The 20,755-nt window shown below is 41.6% G+C and overlaps 1 protein-coding gene across 2 annotated transcripts in view; it reads right to left on the reverse strand.

The window, feature by feature from the left end:
- Positions 1–16,339: 16,339 nt before the first annotated feature.
- APLF (aprataxin and PNKP like factor) overlaps positions 16,340–20,755 on the reverse strand; it is a 36,002-nt gene continuing 31,586 nt past the window's right edge. For both annotated transcript variants that reach the window (XM_027878397.1, XM_027878396.1), the window contains exon 9: positions 16,340–16,451. In XM_027878397.1, coding sequence (XP_027734198.1) covers positions 16,345–16,451 — 107 coding nt within the window. In that variant the 3' untranslated portion in view covers positions 16,340–16,344. The remainder of the gene's footprint in view (positions 16,452–20,755) is intronic.

A 20,755-nucleotide genomic window follows, 5' to 3' on the forward strand; every position in this document is an offset into this window, starting at 1 on the left:
AGCACATGCATCATTCCAACCTTAATCATTCCAAATTGTAAGAGTTTCAGACCAGGGTGCTTCAGTGTGCTGCATGAAAGCACCCTATAAATCCAGACAAAAGCTTGGGATACGCTCCTTCCAATCTATCCTCATCAGTGACAATACAAAGCAGGAACTGAATCAAAAAAGAATGGTGGGAATAAAAAAAAAAAAAAACTTAATTAGAAGTCGCCTGTAGCGCAGAAAATACTGTTTTAAAATCAGAATTCTGCTAATGATTAGAAAGCCACCAACAATTATGTTGTGCCACTGAGCTTTTCTAGCACAGGAGAGGCATTCCTAGGAAGAAGACTTTCCTCAGGGCTAAGAAATCCTTTCTTTACTGTCATCCTACCTAAGAAAAAGAAAACTGTTTTTAAGACCTAATGTGCAGCACAGCAGCCTGTGCTGTTTGGAAAATCCTCATGTCTGAACTTTCGAAGGGCAAGACATGAAAAGTCTTGTCAGACAAATTAGGAGTTGATAGAGAGCGTCCTGTGCTTTGCAGAAGAGGCTCTCTGGATCTGACTGGCAAAAATCTGTGGGGCACAGTGACGTCTTAGTACATTTGGAACATCTTAGGACATCTTGGAACATTTCAGCAGGTGTATTTCTAAGACTACTCTGAATATGACTTCTGAAATACCCACGGAAGAATCCTAAACACAAGTATGAAAGCTCAAAATTTCAAATATTTAAAGGTATATTTTGAAAAGTTGATTTTTCTTTCCCTTCCCCTAAATAAGGAGAACCCACAGAAAGCTCAGCAATTCCTCCCAGTCTCCCCCATGAAACAGATCTTCCTCCCAATGTCAGCATGCACAGTATACACAAATCCCAAAGCACAAATCCCAATTAGTCCGGTACAGACATAATTTCGATACTCTCTGCTTCTGAATATCAGATCATGTGAAAATTTAAGCTGCTCTTTTGACCTCAGAGATAAACAGATTATCTTTTCCAAATGCACAGGTTATAGTTATTCATATCCATGCCCTCTGTGACAATCACAAGTAATAACAGCAATCAAATCATTACAGGAGAGAGAGCTGAGGGGGATAGGAAGTGTTGAAGTCCAGCCTCCCTGGGAAAAACAGAGTCACGTTAGCATGTGCATAAGAAATGTTAAATTTTGATTGTCTGATAGTTGATGATTATTCTAGGAACTCTTTTCTCAGTTGTGTAGCCTCTGCTTCTTCAGCCTCTCTCCCTGGATCCAGTTCTCATACCACACAGTGGGCTCAAGCCTCAGGCCCAGTATTGATGTGGAGGGCACTTCTTCATCCAGGACCATCCACTATCTGGAAATCAGCCTTCTGAGCACATTAGAGGGGACTTGTCAGCCTGAAAAAAGTGTGCCAAAGTGTGAACTATTCGGGCCTGGCAGACAGCAAAAGCACTGTATATCATCCCTTGGTCCATGCACACTCTAAATTAGCTCAAGTGCTTAGAAAGTTATCTTAGAGCTGCAGGAGTAGGTAAGTGAAAGCAGAGGAGCACTTAGACGATGACCATGAAAAAACGTGTCTCAGACACTGCTTCACTGTGTACATGAATCAGCGTGATGATCCATTCATTCTGGATGTTTTCTGGATGTATGAAAACAAATTATTCACCACCAATATACAACATCTATGCGGATTAAAGAGGAGTGAACATTGGATAAGTAGCTTGTCTCTTCTGTACAATTCTTTGGAGGCAAGAAGGGTGGCAAATAAACTCTCAAGACTATCTCCTAAATAATGCATCTTCATACAACTAAGTATATCTCAGTCAGAAGACTTCAGCTTTTAGACTTTTTAGACAATTTTCAGAATAATTATCTGAGAATTCCAATTTGGACATCGCAGGCAGCATGGATTTTATTTTGTTTATTTTACACTTATGACTGGAGAAATAAATGTCTGATCAGGGCAAAATGATTTCTGAAACTTATGAGTACTAAACTATCACGGTTTTCACTGTTATACATATTTTCCTCACTGACTAAAACCTTAAAGCCATAGGATCATTTATTTACTAGGAAACTAATGCCAAGAATTCATTTTTTCACTAGTTTTGTAGAGCGTGCACTTGGCAGCAGTTGGAAATCGCGTCAGGTTAAAAATGACAAAACAGAAGCCTGGGAGCTTTGACAGGAAGGGAAAGACAAAAGAAATCAGAGACATAATGCCCCTGAGGTAGGTGGTCTACTGCTCCAATGGCATTCACACATCCCAAATTACAATGCTGATGTGGTTACTGCCTCCTCTTCCCCCTCACACCACTGCTGCCCCCTCAAATTGCAGGACTGTTCCTACTAACACCTCGTACTCCCTTCAGCAGTAACTCCACTGGTGAATATACAATCACAGAAGCCAAGCACGGAAAAGGTGTTATTGAAGAATGTTATTTACAGATTGAATTATTGTCTCTTACAGCCATATTCCATCAATCCAGTTAAATTCACAGAGCCTAGCAGAAAACAGGGAATACTGGTGAGTCACAGGTGCTCCAAAATTAACTATCTTAGACCACAAGAGCTGTGTTTCATAAAGGTATCACCTCTTCACTTTCAAAGCCAGGTAATAATTTGCTGGGCTTGCCAAGAATAAGGCACAAGCAATCCAGACCAGTCAGCTTCAAACAACATCTTCATTATAAAGCAGCAGAACAAGTGAATGGTGAAAATATATGATTGTAACCAGACAAACACATAGCAGGCAAGAGAACAAAGAAAGTTTTTCCTATTTTCGCTACTTTTGTTACAAAACTGGTTCTTTGGAGCATGAGATGTTTGCATGCTCTGCTGAGCCGAGTGGAAAAGGCTTAGGAGAGGCTCACAGAGCCCCGTCTAGGAGGCTGTGCAGAAGCATCACCTCACAAGCACCCATGTCATTATTTGGTCAGGATGCTGGGACCTCCCGGGTTCCTTCTGCAGGGCATATCAGCCAGGCACAGTCACAGCCCGCAGGAGGCACCATGGCTGCAGCTGCGCCCTGTCCCAGGACACGGGAGCTGTTCTGCATTCTGCACCGGGGCCAGAAATACTAACAGAGTGTGCTGTGCCTACATCCAGCTGTGAAAAGGGTCCCATCTGCGCATCCTTCACAATTTTCCACATCAGAAGAAAAGCAGATTTTAAAGTACTATCAAAGCTGTTCATATAAATAACTCTTCTAACAGGCAGCCTGCCTGCAGTTTTATTTCACCTCTAGCTTGGAGCTGAAGCATTACCATAGTCACAGAATTGCTTTCCTGCTGTTCTGGTGTATGACATCGACTGGCAACACAAGTGCTATTGAAAAGTCGTGTTCTGTAAATCACCTGCATTACCGGTAAACCCTGAAACTTCTAAAACAACTGCAGAATAAGGAAGACGTGCTCTTCATGTCTAAAGATCCAGTCAAGCTCTGATATTCTCTTTTATATTGCAGAGACACCTGTTTTCCAAAGAAAACAAGAAGGTTCAGGCCTGACCTGAGTGCTGGTGCCCAACAACCACAATACCCAGTGTTGTCACTTGATGTCCCTGAGTTGAATCCAACCCCTGCCAGGCAGGTCCCTGGCCACCAGGCTGAAGAGGAAGAAGAGATAAAGCTAATTCAGTTGTCTGCACTGCATCTCTGCACCACACATCTCTCTACAAGACTTCTTCTTCTCTACAGATGGTGTCAGCTGCGAGGCAGATAGGAAAAAGCAAAAAAGTTGAAGATCTATAGATCTATAATTAATAGCCAGTAAGATCAGGAAGAAAGAGATAACCCCAATGTGATGGCAGTAAAGAAAAAGAAAAGTACATGTCAGCTGCTTAACAGAGAAAGTGAGCAAACAAGTAAGAGAAAGCTGGAATGTTGAGCATTAAACTACTGAAATACAAATACTGGCCAGCCATCCTTAGGAAGCTGTGTTGGAGAGTGGATAAGAACCTCGTCACAAAGACATGATTTCAGAGCCAGCTAGTTAAATAGTAGCTCAGTTATGTTTCAAATACAGTGTTTGAGATGACTACGGTATACCAGAAACCCTTTGCCTTCCTGCCAGATGCACTCTGGCTTACAGAATTTAGGAGTCAGAAATTAATATTACTGGGACTGGTCTGTGGTCACGCAAGAAACTGAGGGATGCACTTGACCTTAATGACCTTCCCTCAACAGACTTACAAATACAAGCCTCTGACATGCTGATCCTTACAAGAATTTAGGAAATTTGGGGGCAAAGTCACAATCCTCCACTAACTCCCCAGCTATTCCTTTCCTGCTCCTCCCCTACATCTCATAGAAGACAGCAGGCACAGATTTTTAGCTCTACTGTGTTTGGTGGTGGAAAGACAAGGTAAAACCTAACCAGCAACTTTAAACTCCCCTTGCCAAGGAGAATGCTGTTCAGAAGGGATGGAAATTGAAATGAGAGCTTGTCTGAAGCACAGCCAGTAACTGAAATGAAATTAAATATACCCATTATGGGTTTGATCTATGATTTTTTTTTTCAGGTAACGTGGAACAGTAGGTAAAGCTAAACTCTAAACATGCTACTTTGTCCTTTCAATTTGAATAAGGCTGTAAAATCTGTATCATAACTTTAGGGTGGAAGAACAGAACACTAAAACAATCCATCACCAGTTATCTATTTAAATAAAGATTGCACTCCTAATTGTTTCCTACGATTTTAAAGCAATTGGCCCTTCACTGAACTTCAACAAATGAGAGCATTGGAAATACAGCCATTAAAAGAGATTAATAACAGCTTCACATCTCTTATCCCAGGAGCCCAAGACATGCTCCCATTATTGCTATTCCTCTCTCCATGCAGAATTAAAGAAAAGGGCACGAGAACATGGGAGCTGTAAGCAGTTTCCAATTGTAAAGATATGGCAAGACAGGCAATAATGTTTGGTTTCAAAGCGTAGCCTGTTTAGTCCAGTGAAATTATTTTGGCCTTTAAAATTGTAAATCCACTTAAAACTAGAGGTCACTGAGCATCCAAGCTGCCAAGCAGCAATAATACAGTCAGGTGCCTTCCAATGCTTGCAAAGCTCAGCGTTAGCAGGTCCTCTGACAAGTGCTGATATCTGGTTTCGATGGTCTCTTTCACCAATATTTATTATTAAAGAATATAATCCCTCTATACTGCTTGTGTAGCTACAGTATTTTAGGTAATCAAGGAATCAGAATTTCCAACAAGTGAGATTTCTTCAGAGCAAGGTCAGAACAGTGCTAACAAAACTTAATTGCTCTGAATATAAATAACTGCCTTCTGAATCTGTACAACTTCCCTTTATTGAAGGAAATAAACAGTGAGCAGTTATCAAACAGATATCAGATGCTCCCATGTGAGATAAATGCTGAGACTTAAATAGAGCCAACTACCTATTTTGGAGGTCACTTGATGTTTACCCAGAGAAATCCTGACAATTTTTCTATGAGGAGTACAGCAGCTAATGCAATACAATACATCTATAAAGGAGAACGTTCAAAGCAAATTAAATCTCTTTGGTAACATAACTGCTTGTTATAAATCAAGACAAGGTTGTCACCCCTCTTGAATCAAGGTTAATCTACTCACCGCCATTAAATTCACACACATGCATTATCAAGGATCTATTTTACAGCTTCTCACTCCAATAATTTGAAGCATTACCAGTTGAAGTAGGAGCAGCATGACATTTCATATCACAGATGTGGAAAAGCCAGAAAGGATTTGTACTGTTATCTTTGGCTTTCAGGCTTTTACTGTACAGGAACAGATCAGTATGAATTGATTAGCAATACATAGCAAGGCAAAGCTGTAAAAACATGGACAAACAAGACATTCTAGCACACTATCGGCTTTTTTTCCTCAGCAGATGATGGAAAATATTTCTGCACAGCAACAGAGGTGTTAACCTAGCTCCTCAAAAAGCACAGGTAAAAGGTGACCAAGTTAAGCATCACCATTTCCAACGACTGGGAAATTAGCAAATGCTGAAGCCCAGTCTGCACCCTCCTTGCTAACAAGTTGAAATTTTATTCCATTTTGTAGATTTCGCTGCACCAACTGACCCATCTCTAACTAAAAGATGCCAAGTTTTCCTGTGAAAAACCCTGAACCATAGAGGAAAATCAGAATCCTACTCCACTCCTCGTATTTCCAGGAATCACCTACAAAATCCTAGCAGTATTAAAAGCTATATGTTTTGGGAAGAGTAGACAAACTACTATGTAGCTTTGTAAACTGAGCAAATCAATAGCAGTTTTACACCACTTGAAGATCTGCCCTTTCTTCCTCTGCCTCGCAGGCTGCAAACAGCTGGGCAGTTTGTGAGAGCATCACAAATATCTGTCAATCTCAAAAGTCTAAGGAAAAGCAGTGGTAAACACAAGATAAATGCAAACTTAAAAACTCCACAATCAAAGAGGATTGCTTTAAGGCATCCGGGCTAAGTGCATTTAGTGACCTGCTAGCATTTGCTGCCAAAAAGCAGCTGCATTTGAAATGTTAAGCCTCAACTTTGATTAACTATGCAGTAATCTATGAGGGCAGCTGCTCTAAGACCGAACGGATTTATCTTTAAAAGGAAAAAGAAAGCAAAATGTTTCCTCCGATGAAGTTTTTTTAAAAAAAGACCCTTGACATACACTTCTGAAAACAGGTGGAGAGGTAGCAAATACACAGATCAGACTCACAGAGAGATGAGGCACTGTATCTTTTTTTTTTTTTTGAGGAAAATATAGGAAAAATGTAAACAGCACTGAGGAAAATGTAAACAATGTAAATTTTCGACTAATTGTCCTACTTTAATGTTACCAGAGGTATTGTTGGTGCCCAAGATTAAACTCAAAGTAGTGGCATATTTAGCATGTGCAGTGCATTACTAAATGGAAAGTCAAACTGGAGGCCAAGCTGTTTACCTTACATTTAACAAAACTCACAAGATCCTCCAAGATCCATCCTGCATGAATGGCTGTACTGATTACGTGAACACTCCCTAGGAGCACTCATGTGGTTGCAGAGTGAACAGACAGGGTCTGGATTCACTGCACCAGGCACTCAGAAATTGAAATGCGCCGTTCACAAACAATCCACTAAATCAGGTTTAACACAGGCTGCAAAAGAGATTTCAGTGAATTGGAAGTTCAATGAGTTCATCTATTGATACAAACCTTCCAAAGCAGCATTTTCACAGATTAAAGCAGCACCACCCTCAGCATATTACAAAGGTGTAATTACTTGGCAGCAAATCACACATTTTTGCTAAGGAAGATGACTGAGGTTTTTTTCTGAAGACCTGTGTAGGCACCATACACTTTAAACGGGATGAAGATTAAGCTCCTTAAATTCACATGGAAGAACAACAGCACATTCAAACATCCCACATAATGCCTCCCCTCACGCAGCCAAAGGACCCAGAGTTTCCTCAGAGAGGTCTGGTGAACGCAAGGACCACCAGGAGAGCTGAGGGAGGGGGACCCTGGGATGGACCACACAGGAGCACGCACGGCCTCGGCACAGCCAGGAGCTCCAGAAACACTCTGCTCCCAAGGAGGTTGTGCCTCTACTTCTTTCACCTCTGTCAGAAGACACTAAAATAATGTGAAATAACTGAAACTCTATGGAAACATATAACCCACATACCTGGATTCCTTTTTTGTGGTAGCTTTCCTGAACCTGTAACAGACACATCCTTGCTAAGAAGTCCTGCTGTTTTCAAACTAGAGAAGATTGGCATTGGTTTCAAAAGACTCCTTCGGGCACTTTTTCCACAATTTCTCAATCCAAAATTTCACTGGCACACTTTCTCTGCCAGCTGTGTGCTCAAGGCACAGTCTTAACCAGCTCATACTTTGGTGGAAGGACAACTGCAACAAAAAATATCCATCATTTAATGCAACAACACAGAGGTGACTAAGACCATCAGATCTATACAGGTACTGTGGCAATGTCTGCTCTTGTACAGCCTTAATCTCAAAAATTGGTGGTCTTTCCACCCGCAGCTTTGCTGAGTGACTAATTAGGCTAAGAGTACTGCTGGGCTACAGGAAGAAATGCCAAACTGAAAAGAGGTTCATAGAGTTTTCCCTTCCAACGGCATTTCTCTTATAAATGAAGGCAGTATCTACTCAAACTGGGCTCCCAAGACGGGAAGGGAACAGCGTCTAAATGTAAATACAGATAAAGACACCTGGAACAAGAGGCAGCTGTCTGGAACTACTCAGCATCAAGTCACTCAACATGACAGGCTTCTGCCTGTCTAACAAAGTGTAAAGAATGGCCATATTCTCTGCCAAGATTTACCTTTAAATGGATCTGAGTGTAGCCTGAAGTGAACTACAGCATAACTGTACAGCGGTGATGAAGCTCAGGCAGGGAGGAGAGCAGCAAGCTTCTCAGCCAGAAGGAAAGGACACAGCTGCACAGCCAGATGCCAGTAAGAAGACCACAGCGGCAATCATGACATCGGAGGCCAACCAGATGTCTAAACAGTATGAGAAGCACTACATAAAAAAAAAAAAAACCTTGCTATCAAAAGAGCCCAAAACATATTTGTTGTTTATCCCCATTTCTGCATGAAGCTTCTGAGCTGGGATTTATGCACACCTGTAAGGTGATAGCTAAGGCCACACGAAAGGAGAAAAAGGCTCCTGATGGTTTCCTGGAAAAACCAAGCACCTGGGGAGACATTCCCAGAAACTGATAAAAGCATTAAAATGAAGAAAGGAGTGATATGGAGATAACATGGCCTTTTTCCGTGAACATCTTGGTTGCTGGGAACTCAGAAAGTGGATCCTTGGGCCTATTTCATCTGTCTATCACCCCAGAAATTAGTTTACTGACTACAGCCTCTCAAACTGCCTAAAGAAAAAGGTTTAAAAAGAGATGGGACATAAGCAAAAATCAGGGAGAAGTTCCATCAATACTGTGGAGGTAATCGAGGGACTACCTTTTCTCCTTCCACCTTCTCAGGATGCCGTGGGCTGAGCGACTGCTTTACACTTATATGCTAATTTTACTTTTCCTCCACAGTACTTTAAAATTTTTACTTATTCTTTATTAGTTCTTTTGCTTTAGGGTGGGTGCTTAAGTCTTTGCTTTCCTTATTATCTGCCATCTGTCTTACTTATTTGTAAGTTGCTTTTGCTTTAGGGTGCATGCTTAAGTTTTTGCTTCAAGTATTTAATATTCTTGGGAATTGCTTTGCCTTAGAGCGTGTGCTCATTCCCGGCCTTGTTGTTGTTGTTACCTGGTTTTAGTACAACTTTGGCAGTTCAATGGTATCACTGATGACACCAACCCTACAAGTTGTCACAAAGGTGTTATTTTGTGAGCTGTTAGAGTGAGTTTGTTTTTAGGTGCTGACAGTTTCGTTGACGGCGAAATAACTCACAGAAGAAACATGCTGAGGGGTTTTCCTACCACCGTTAAATGCAGTCCTTATATAAAAAGATATCAAATGTCCTGTTCGTTAAGTGAAGGGTCTCATTAGGTGAGACACAGACTGTTTTGGACATTAAAGGCTGTGATATTCTGGGAAGGACACTGATAGACAACAACAACAACAAAAAAAATACAGGTTGGATAGAAAATTCTCCTTTTCTGCCACTTTTCATGTGACAACACCTTAATCTCTTTGAGGAACAAAGAGAATTTTAACCTTCCTTTCTGAAACAGGCAAAGGGAGATCAGGTCTTCAGCATCCTGAATATCCCCCTTATTCCCATAGCTCTACGCCAACTCTTTCAATCAACCAGGCCCAACCACAGCATTCCTAATCCCTGCCGCATGTTCAGAGTGACAGAGTGTTAATCCCAGAATCTGCAGAACTGAAGATAATATAGGTTGGAGAGAAGTAAATTAATTCAAAAGACTAAAATACTGATGAGGTTTTAAATACCATTATCTGTCAACATTATCTTAATTTTACAGGGTGCACACATAGGCAATGTAAGAATCCCTTTGCCCTTGGAAAAGACTATAACTTGCTTTAACATTACAGGGATTTTCCTAATCTTTCCTTAGTACATTGGAACGGTCCTATAAATTTCCTGACTTATCTTGCAAATTAATTCTGCAAATACAGCTCTAGAGGCTGATTCTCCCTGTGCCTGCACTCTGTTTAATTATGCTCAAGGAAAAGCAGCAGCAGCTGAGGACAGAATGCTGCTGTTCCCTGCCAGGGAAGTGCTCAGCATCCCTAGGAGCAGGAGTAAATGCACTGCAGGTGCCAGGACAAATGGGATCCAGCTGTTTTAACACACCGCCACAAACCTGCTGGAGAGGGCACTGCAAGTGGAACAGCAGGTCCAGATACTTGAATGCTTTTGCTCTCTAGATATTTCCAAGTCTTGGAATAACTCGTGGAGGAGAGGCAAGTGCTGTTAGGTGCCCCCAAGCAGTTCTCCTGACATTTTGGAGCTTGGTAAAAACCCACATGACTAAAAGCTACAATCAGCAGCTTGGCATTGGGCCATCCAGCCATTACATTTGGTCCCATTAGACACTATCCCTGCAACAGAGCTGTCTGCACCATAGGAGCAAAATGTCTTTTCTGGTGCAATTTTCAAAGCCACCAGAAGTTCCAATTGAAAAAAACTTCCGTTGCAGGTCATCTGCCTTTGTGGGGTTCAAGGGGTCTTCAGTGTGACCTGTAGCCTGTCCCATTTCCCTTAAACACAGAAGTTTCAATTGTCCACACTGATGTTCTGTGCAATTCATCTGCTGACAAATCACCCTTTGATACTACTGATGGTCAAACAACCATATTTCTTCCATATGTTCAGGGGCTTTGGCTGTTTGGCTCCAATGAAGCCTTTCACAGTCACTCATAATTTTGCTTGTTCTGCAGTGCTGAAGGCACAAACTGAGAGTCGATGCCATTCTGACTTTAGGATTTTTTTTAACTGACTGAATGGCTGTCTAAAAAATGTTTGATTTTAGCTTATGTTCTTCTCCTGGGGAAAATGGGGCTCTGTGAGCTTAAGATGAATAACTAAGGTGCGCAGTTTGCTTTTTTTCTTCCCCCTAAACATAAGTCATTTCCAGTGAATGCTCTTTCCCCAAAGGAAAAGACCGCCCAACAATGAATTAAGGTCTGAAACATGAAAGCAGAGCAACACATTTTGGAAAGGCAGTTTCTGCTGTTGAGCAAATTAATACGAGTGTAAAATTCAGAACAGAATCTGTCCCTCATCACTAGCTCCTATTTGTTCAGTTTTGTCCTGAGGCTGATTGTAGTTCTCCTGTTCTATCAGTCAAATTCCTACAGATCTTTTGCAGACAATTAAGTAATTTAATTCCATAACATTTTAAAACAATAGGTGAATACTATTTGCACAAGGTCTAATGGGGGGTTATGTGGGGGAAGATGGTCTTTTGTAAGGACAACACAATTGAACAATATTCTGCTAGATCGGTACATGCCTCTGTCACATCTTCATTCCTGCCTTTTAACTCACGTATTTGTTGTCTTCTTCAATGACTGTTTAGGAAATATGTTGTCAAATCCTTGGCATTTACATCAGAGCATCTCTGCAACTGGCCGTGCTGCCAGGGGTTGAACAATGTTGCATCTCCAAGCATCTTGTCATTGCTTCATAATGTATTTACACTGACTGCAGAGGCCAGTCATCATGTTCATAAAGAAATCTCTTTCAAGGGCTACTTCAATAGAAAAATATAAGTTGAAGCTTTGAAGGACCATGAAGAAATTACAGAAAATGGCTCCTGCAAATTTCCTTCCCCAGTTTTTTGAAAGAAAAAAAGCAGTTGCTTCTGCATACTGTGGGAACTGAACTTGATGTCAAGGACAGAATAATGTGTGTTATTATCCCAGGTAACATAATTTCAGAAGGAAAAGTTCTGAGATGTTTAGAATCACAGAGTATGCCAAGTTGGAAGGGACCCACAAGGATCACCAAGTCCAACTCCTGGCCTGCACGGGACCTTTAGTGAGAGGCTACTCCTGCTCATTTCTGAAAATCCCAGAGGGATATTTGTATTGCCAGAGACACTAGTGGGGTATATTCCTTTAACTCCACATCTACCCTGGCAGCTTCCACAGCTGCAAACAGCTGTGCACCCTCAGACACCCGGAGAGCTCCCTTCAACAGAGCTGTGAAACAAGAGTGAGCACAAACCAACCGACTCCTGCAGCATAAGTAGGAGGGAAGTGTGCAGTTAGATGAATGTTTGAGATTTTCCAGGTGTTTGAACCTGTTAACTGTGAAGCTGTAATCAGTAATTCTTCATCATCCCAGTGATAATAGGCCTGCCTTCTGTAGTGTTTGCCATCTTCAGGTATCCAAACATTATTTGGAAGACGCTGGAATGATCCTTGCATTTCACAGGGAGAAAGCAAGGAACTGTGCCAAATAACCACAACTACCCACTTAGTCAATAGCCAAGTCAAAAAAACCAAAAAAGACTTACGTCTTTTGGGACTTCCAGTCCCAACCTTTACATATGAGAACCCAATGATTATTGGACATACAATTTCTGTGACCTAAATTCTAATACTAACAGCAGAACTAACAGCATGGCCATCTGAGCCTTTTTGTTCCCTGCCCTTGGCCAGATATTGGATTCATACATCAAGACATATAGTAGCTGACTTTTGTAAACTTTCTCTCCTTGTTGTGCAGACTTTGGAATTGATTTGGGAGAAACTCTTGCCTCACAGCAAAATTACATGCCAGATTACAATAACATCAAATAACTGTGCTTTACTGAGTTTCCTTTCAGATTTAGTCTTGGTTTTTTCTCATATCTATTTATCTAAAAGTAACTATTAACTTCCAAGCATCACAATTCTTCTATCAGAGTGTTTTTTTATCTGCCTATTCTATTACCATTCCTAAATCCAGAACACGTATGTGACTTCACACTTGCTTAGACATTGTAGACATCAGACTAGAGAAGATAAGAAACTACTCTGAAACCAAGAAGTACCTGAAATTTTCTTGAGCCTGCAGACAATGGAATCCAAATATTCCTTTCCAAAGCACAGTTCTCAAAGCAAATGTTCAGCAAGGCTGCTTTTCCAGACAAAAACTCAGGTCCATCCAGAGGAGGAAGAGATCCTGAAGCAATGCAGGAAATTCATACTTGATGTATATAGGAGGGGTGGAATTTTTCAGCCATTTTATACCGTTCCATAGGCTCTATTAACCCCAGTTCCATCTGATTCACAGAAATTATCTGTAAGGAACTAAGATGTTTCATCACATCAAAAGTAAAATTTGACCTTCAGGAGATAAACTGAACTCTTTGATCCAGTACTGACAACTTGTAGAAACTCACAGAATATTCAAGGCTTTGGAGTTTTTTTCCCTTTATGCATTTGGTCACATAATCTCATGCAGAACATCTGAGTCACTCGTGAAATCCATTGACTGATATTTGCTGGACGAGAGTAGAAAAAAATTTCCTTTAAATTCTGAAACACGTCAATGTTTTAAAGACAGATCTTGTCACTTCTTTGACAGGCACCGTGTGAAGCTGGCATTGACAGACAGCAAGAGCTTCAGTGTGGTTTCAAATATGTCACTCCACAATATAAAGTTAACTACAGCAGACTTTGTGGTGCTGGAGCATCCACAGAGCTCTTTGAACAGAAGAGCCCCTTCCCACCTCCCTCTATCTCACTCAAGCTTTAGACCACTCCACCAAAACCAGGAGACTTTCTTTTAAAACCTCAGGCAGGAGGACCTGTGTACCAGAGCTCAGCAGCAGTTTGGTATTTCTCTTTACATTAGTAATCTTTCAGGAAAAAAACCCCACTGCTGGAGCAATGCAGAGCAATGCAAGTAGAGGACTGAACTCTGAAGCACTGCTGCAACTACGCTTAAAATGGTCAAAATTATCTTAGGGTGGCTTTGCTCTGAGCAGACCCCGATTATAAGAAGTAGTACTGGCTTCAGGACCTGTTATTGGTAAAGATGAGGGTTCTCAATATTTCCTTGTCCATCTCAGCCACATCTGCAGACTTTCCTATGGCTGGTACAAATACAGCTGAGGAGAAGCTTCCATTCCAGGGAGCAGATTGGCACACTTCCATCTGCCTGATGTTAGACTTCCTGACTTAATCTCTTTAGTCAGATGGACAGGGACTGGAGGATGACAAGTCTCATTGCAAAAAAATGCACACCCTGAAGATAACAGACAGGTGAAGTCTTCTGGGCAGCAGAACTTTCAGAACATGCTTTGGAATTGCTCTTCCTGAGCAGGGGACAGAAGCAGGCTCCTTGCATCCCAAAGGTCCCCTTCACACACAGTTTCACACCGTCACGTCAGTGCCTTTCTCACTAAGTGGGCTGAAATAAATATATAAATGGGCTAGTTTTCTGTGGGCTTTAGCAAATGACTTCTTAACTCAATCAGCCAAACAGAACAAAAACAAAAGCAAAAAATGTTCCTTTGCCCAGGAAACCAATGCAGAAAGCTCAGGAAAATCCATTTGCCCTGGCAGAAAGGATATTCTCTCATGTCCCTGTGTAGTAGGGAGGGGGTGACTTTTCATCATCTTTGTTTTTGGTTAAAGGCTGTGTCAGGTTCAACAGATCTGGAAGATGCAGCTGGCTCCAAAGCCAGCAAAAGGTAAAAAATAGTAAGACAGAAACCTCCAGTGATAAGGGAATGAATCAGGTACTGGATGGAAAAGAACCTGACATGATTTGAGAGAATGTTAGCAAGTCTAAAAGAGAAATGAGCCTTAAAAAAACCCTTCTGAATGGTATTCAAATATCTAATCTGTCATCCTTTTCTCTTCCAAATGAACTCCTTGCAGCAAAATTACCTCAATTGGGGTACCAGGAAACTGTAAATTTTTTATCTACTGTCTTTACAAGTGAGTTTCCTGGTGGCTAATGACAATAAATTGGTTAATAAAGAATTTAATTTGAAAAGGCCAGCTGGGCTTACATTAAATATTTCTTCTGGGAGAAGTTTGGGCTTAAAATTTCAAGCTCATTTAAATAAAAGTTTGCTCAGAAGAATACTGTGGAAAAGAGCAGGCTGTCCACCAGCAGGCCATCCTCCTGCATCCCCCAGCCCAGGAGCTAACTCCCAGCCTGGAAGGGGTGATCTCCCCTGCCTCCCTCTGCAGTCACACGGGCAGCAATTCTTCCAAAGGATCTCTCACAGCAGCTCAGTTAGGCTGTGGTTCACAAACAACATTGGACCCACTATCCTGGCCTTTGAGCATTATATATCAGGGGATGACATTTTCCACAGCGAACTCCAACCAATTTACTTTGGCATCAGTAGTCAAGAGACACAAATGACCTTTGAACGGTTAAATTTCTTTTTAAAAAATTCCAGAGACTGCATTCTAGCTGATTAATCCATTGTCCTGGTTTTGGCTGGGATAGAGCTCATTTTCATCTCAGTAGCTGGTACAGGCTGTGTTTTGGACTGGACTGGGAATAATGTTGATAACATCCTGATGTTTTGTTGTTGCTGAGCAGTGCTTCCCCTAAGCCAAGGACTTCTCAGTGTCCCATGCTCTGCCAGAGAGGAGCTGCACAAGCTGTGAGGGAGCATGGCCAGGACACCTGACCAGAACTGCCCAAAGGGATATTCCATCATGCCCAGTATAGAAACCGGGGAGAGTTGGCTGGGAGGGGCTCATCCCTACCTAGGGACTGGCTGAGCTTCAGTCAGTGGGTGGTCAGCAACTGTATTTCTCAGTTTATTTATCTATTATTCTTCTTGTTGTTGTTATTATTGTTATTATGATAATTTTCTTAGTTTAAATTATTAAACTGTTGTTATCTCAAAAAACCACGAGGGTTTTCTAACTTTTTTTGTGATTCTACTCCCCATCCTGTTGGGAGGGAGCAGGCTGGGAGCAAGTGCCCGGATGGTGCTTTATAGCCAGCTGGAGTTAAACCATGACATCCATGACACTGAGAGATGCTGGTTTGGGCTGAACAGCTCATTCTTCCACAGCCAGTTTTGTGACTATGTCATAGCTCCTGCACAGTGGGCCTTCTAAGATGCTCACAATTAATGGGGTTTGATTTCAAAAGGGTAATTCCCTGCACATAATGGTCTCTACCAAATAACAGGAATTTAAAAACAAGTGCCTTAAAAAATGCTGGGACTTAGCTTACATTTTATTCCTTAGGGATTTGCAACTCTGGAACTGTGGGCTGCCCCTTCCCATACAGCTGTAGCCATGCCACATTCTCCTATTGCATCTAATTTATTCACATCATTTCTATACATTCTGGGAAAAGCAGACCAGCCCTGTTTTGAACCAGGAGATGCCCAGTAAGCAAGGCACCCAGACATTGTGAATTATAACCTGAAATGCCATTTGTTACAGTTAATATGACAAAAGGGAGAGTATAGATAATCTTACCTGCCTCAGGTGGAACCCTTGAGCTGTGCTGTGTCCATTGGGTGTCCAAGCACATCAAGCACATCTCCAGAAAGGTTACCCACTCTGGGCTTTCGAGCTTCCACAGGATTTTCTGAAAAGAAAACAATTCTGCTCATCATTCCTACAACCAAACAAAAAGGATGTTTACATGAGAACTTGTTGCTGCACTTTTAGTTAATGACAAGGACATGCAGGACAGGTGTAATTGCCTGTACTGAGGGGAAACTGCCCACAGGCTCCCTGGGGTGCCCAGGGTGGGGCAGAGCCATCATCCCAAATCATGGATGTGCACCTTCTGGCATGGATTTGCTTTCTTTATGCCTAGTTTAGGGAGTGTGGATATGCCTGTCATCTCCTGTCCCTTCCACAGTGGTACTCTCAGACTTCAGAAATGAGAAGGAGGTGGCTGATCAGGCCCTGCACTTTTGACACCACATCAGAAAAACCACAAAGCCTTTATAAACTGAGAAATGAGGTGTGACAGCAGCTTTTCATGACTCATCCTGACACCAATATTGTGGTTTCATGCTCTGAGGAGCTTCAAATGAAACTACCATTAGGCATTATTCTGTTGAGTTAGAATTCAAGCGTGTGCAGAAATAACCAGCAATATCTGCAATAAGGGTTTCACAGAATATTAATCTCTTTCTCAGATTGATAGTGAACTCCAACAGCCCTTTAAATCTCAAATAACTTGTGAGAAATGAAGAACTATTAACTTTTAATGAAGCTCCAAAAACCATCTCAGGCTGTAGAATGGGGCATGAGCTTTAAATACTTCATGTCTTGCTACAGGGAGAAGCCCACGGACCTGGAACAGAGAGGACTCCTCCCTCCATGTGCCTGAGCCAGCCAGACCTCCACAAATTACTGCTGGATGTAAAAGTGCTCATAGTGATGTGATCTGCCCTGTCTGTTTATGCTGAGAGGGTAGAAATAAAGAAAAGGAGGGTGTCTTCTAGGGGGAAATGGGATTATGGGAACTGCAGAGGGAAATTCTTGGAACCATTCTGCCTGCCATGGTGAAATACCAAATCACCCCTGGCAAATGGCAATGGCAAAGCCACCATAATATTCCAACAGGGAGACATAAAGGAGCAGGATTCGTGGCAAGTGAACAGGAAGCAATGATCACTCAATACGAAGAGAAGAAAAAAGAACATCCTGAAGTGATGATAATACAAATTACAGGGCTTTGTCAAAAGAGAATAGCAATAGCAAAGTGCTCACAATTGTGCATAAATTTGAGGCGAGCTGAAATGGAGGACAATTTAATTTTTTTAAACATGCAGCATCCAACTTTGCCTATTTAGACCTCCAAAGAAGTCAGCAGGTTTTTGGAAGGATATTATCTCCTACCAAGACACTTCAATTAAAAAGAGCTGCTTTGTTTCCAAAAGCATTCTTCAGCTCATAGCACTCACTGAAAGAGAAGATCCACTAAGTGTATCTCTGAGTAAGATCCAAAATCAACAAGGCTGTCTCTGAAAATCCAAATGACTGACAAGCCTGACTGAGACATAGGACATATTAAGCTCCTTGTTGTTTCTAAATTCAAAGGCTTATGAATATGGGTATGAATAAGCCTGTTCTTGAGGAAGAGGCCAGATGCAGACTTCAGATCTCAATCAGAGATAGTAAAACAAGGAATTTAACGTAGGTTCATTAAAATTCTATCTGGCGCAGCTAAAAAACATTTGATAGTCTCATACAGAAGACATGAGCCCTAGATTACAAAATTTCTTCACTAACAGGTCAGGAAAGCAATAGTCAAATTATCTGGATATATGTAACACAGCCCAGGAACAGTACTACAAGATTAGGTGATAATCGTAAGATCTCTTAACATCTGCCCTTCAGAGGCCTTCTGCTCAAGAGAAGGGTTTGTGCTCACAGACATGTGCTCTAAGGAAGGCAAATTTAAAACAAAACAAAACAAAACACACACAAAGCTCAACAAATACATCCAAAAGAATAAGAAAATCAAAGGAATAGTTAATAATTAAAAAAATGCTGAATGTTTAATGACTGAAATGTTTTTCTTGTGGTCATTCGTGTCATCTACTGTGGCATCAAAACTCCTGCACAGTCCCTGGGCTGGTCCTTGCTTTCCACCATGCCCCAAATACTGTCACTTTTGCTTCCCTAGTGAGGGTGACAAGTGCCAGTTAGGAACATCAGCTTCTTAGAGCTATTTCTACATATTTCATAGACCGTTGCTGAGGCCAGGGGGATGCTTCTCACAAGGGATTGCCATGCCAAGCTGAACTGAGCAAAATAAACACCATTTTCTTACACAATCACGATAGGATGAACAAAGATGAAGAAAACAGGAAGTAGACCCTGTCAGAGAATTAAAAAGTGGAAAATCCAGACAAGTGAAAACAGAGAAGTTCCTACTTGGAAAAGAGTTGTTGATTGTCTCGGGGTCACCCTGCACTTGAAGTAAGCTCTGGGCACCTCAGCTAAACCTTGTGTCTACAGAAACTTGTGCAGTTCTGAAAGGAAAAGACCTCTTTGGAGGAGAGCGTCACATCTGCTGTTCTAACAGTGCTGACAACCATCCTGGCACAGTGTCACTGTGGTTGTTGACAGCCTGTCTGCTCCTCCTTCAGATGCTTTGTCCCTTTTCCCAAGCCACAAAGTGATGCACTCAGTAAGGAACCAGAAAAAGACAGTAAGAGGAAAGTAACATGTTGTTACTACATTATGGTGGCATAATCTAGTAACAAACTCAAACACTTTTTTGCTCACTCCTTCCCAGGACCTTTCCACATCCCAAGTCACCACTGGAACAGCCGAGTAGGGTGGGATTACTCCCGTGTGCACATTTTTGCCAAACTCTATCTAAAAGTCACTTTACTCTTGTACCACATATTTCCACGTATTAAAAAATTTGCACCTAACTCCTTCTGCAGGCAACTGCAGAAATGCTCTGTCAAACACTGACGTCAGCTACACACTCTCAGGTTGAGCAAAGCTCTGTGTCGAATGTCTGCTGGGAATTCTGAGCAGGAATACACATGGTTGTAACCCATGTGTGCTGGCACCTTTTGTTTGTTTTCCCAGAAATTCACAGGAGGTCTGATGCTTTGTCCCATTTCACCAATAGATTTCTATTAGCAACCTTCTTAAAACTCCAGCTACACTTTAAGCAAAGCTTAGGTCAGCTCCCTCAGATTAATTACCTCAGAGTCTAATTTATTTAGCAATTAGGAAAAATTAGACAGTAGCTGGTGAATTGGCTGTTTTGAAACAAAAGGCCACAGACCTTAGGTCTGTTCACAGGATAAATGCTTGGGTTAGACATTCATGATTGGGAAGTCTCAAAACAAGTACTTCACATTTCAATTCTTTTTGCATCATTTAGCCTCCAAATAACTTCCCTGTTCAAACTATGAGCGTGCTAATGACAAAAACAAATAAACAGGAATGTAATAAATAAACAGGATAGTTTTCAGTATCAACTTTTCCTTTTAAGCTTGACTTTGTCACACTGGTTAACACTGGTATCCAGAAACACCTTGTGACACCGTGTTAAATGTTGTGATACCATCAGGGAACCGCCAATAAATGTTATCAAGGAGAAACCTTGTCCTAGGCAGAAATTCTACAACAGAATAATGTGCATACACCTCCTGCATATACTCCATGGCTTTAAAGCCCTTCCACTACTGCCCCAGCCCTGAATAAGGATACTGGGACATTTACTGAGGTTCTAGAACCACCTCTGAACCTTCACTCTGCCCATGTGGCTGCAAGGGCAGCTCCCAGCACCGTTAGTTTCATTCTCTATTCGATTCCAGTCAACAACAACGAAGCACTGCCTTGCACAGCACATACAAAGCACATCATCTCACAACACTACTGATGTTTCCTGAGAAACAGCTTGACACATACAGCACAACTCCTTGGAGCAACAGGAGCTCCATCCTGAGCTCATCTGGAAGGGCTGTAGTTATCAGGGCTCTGATGCAAACTTACCCTGAGTCAGCGGAGCGAGACAGTTCTGCAGCAGATGAGGTTTTGGCCTAAAGGAGTATAAATATTTGGACATCATGTCGCTCGATTAACTCACTAGATAACTTCATGTGAGACAGCTGAACAAAGTCTTAAAGAGATCACGGCTGTTCTGAACGTAAAGCTCCCTTTAGAGTCCTGGCTTTTCCTCAGGGACACTTCAGGTTTATGTGGCCCATTTTAGGGATCTTTTTGATGTGGCCGTGATGTACACCCTAAGTTCACTTTGTCTCTCCCTATACTTACTCTATTTATGCTTCTTGTGAGAGAATTTGGAAAGTGGATCTGATTTCCTCACTGTACATCTGCTTGCACCCTTTCAGGTCATTAAAAATCCCTTCATGGCTTTTCACCTATTACACTGACTGTTCAAAA

This window comes from Empidonax traillii, unplaced genomic scaffold, assembly GCF_003031625.1.
Source record: "Empidonax traillii isolate 1590-97213 ecotype Southwest subspecies unplaced genomic scaffold, ASM303162v1 scaffold41:size1892772, whole genome shotgun sequence".
In the NCBI taxonomy this organism is placed as follows: Eukaryota; Metazoa; Chordata; class Aves; order Passeriformes; family Tyrannidae; genus Empidonax; species Empidonax traillii.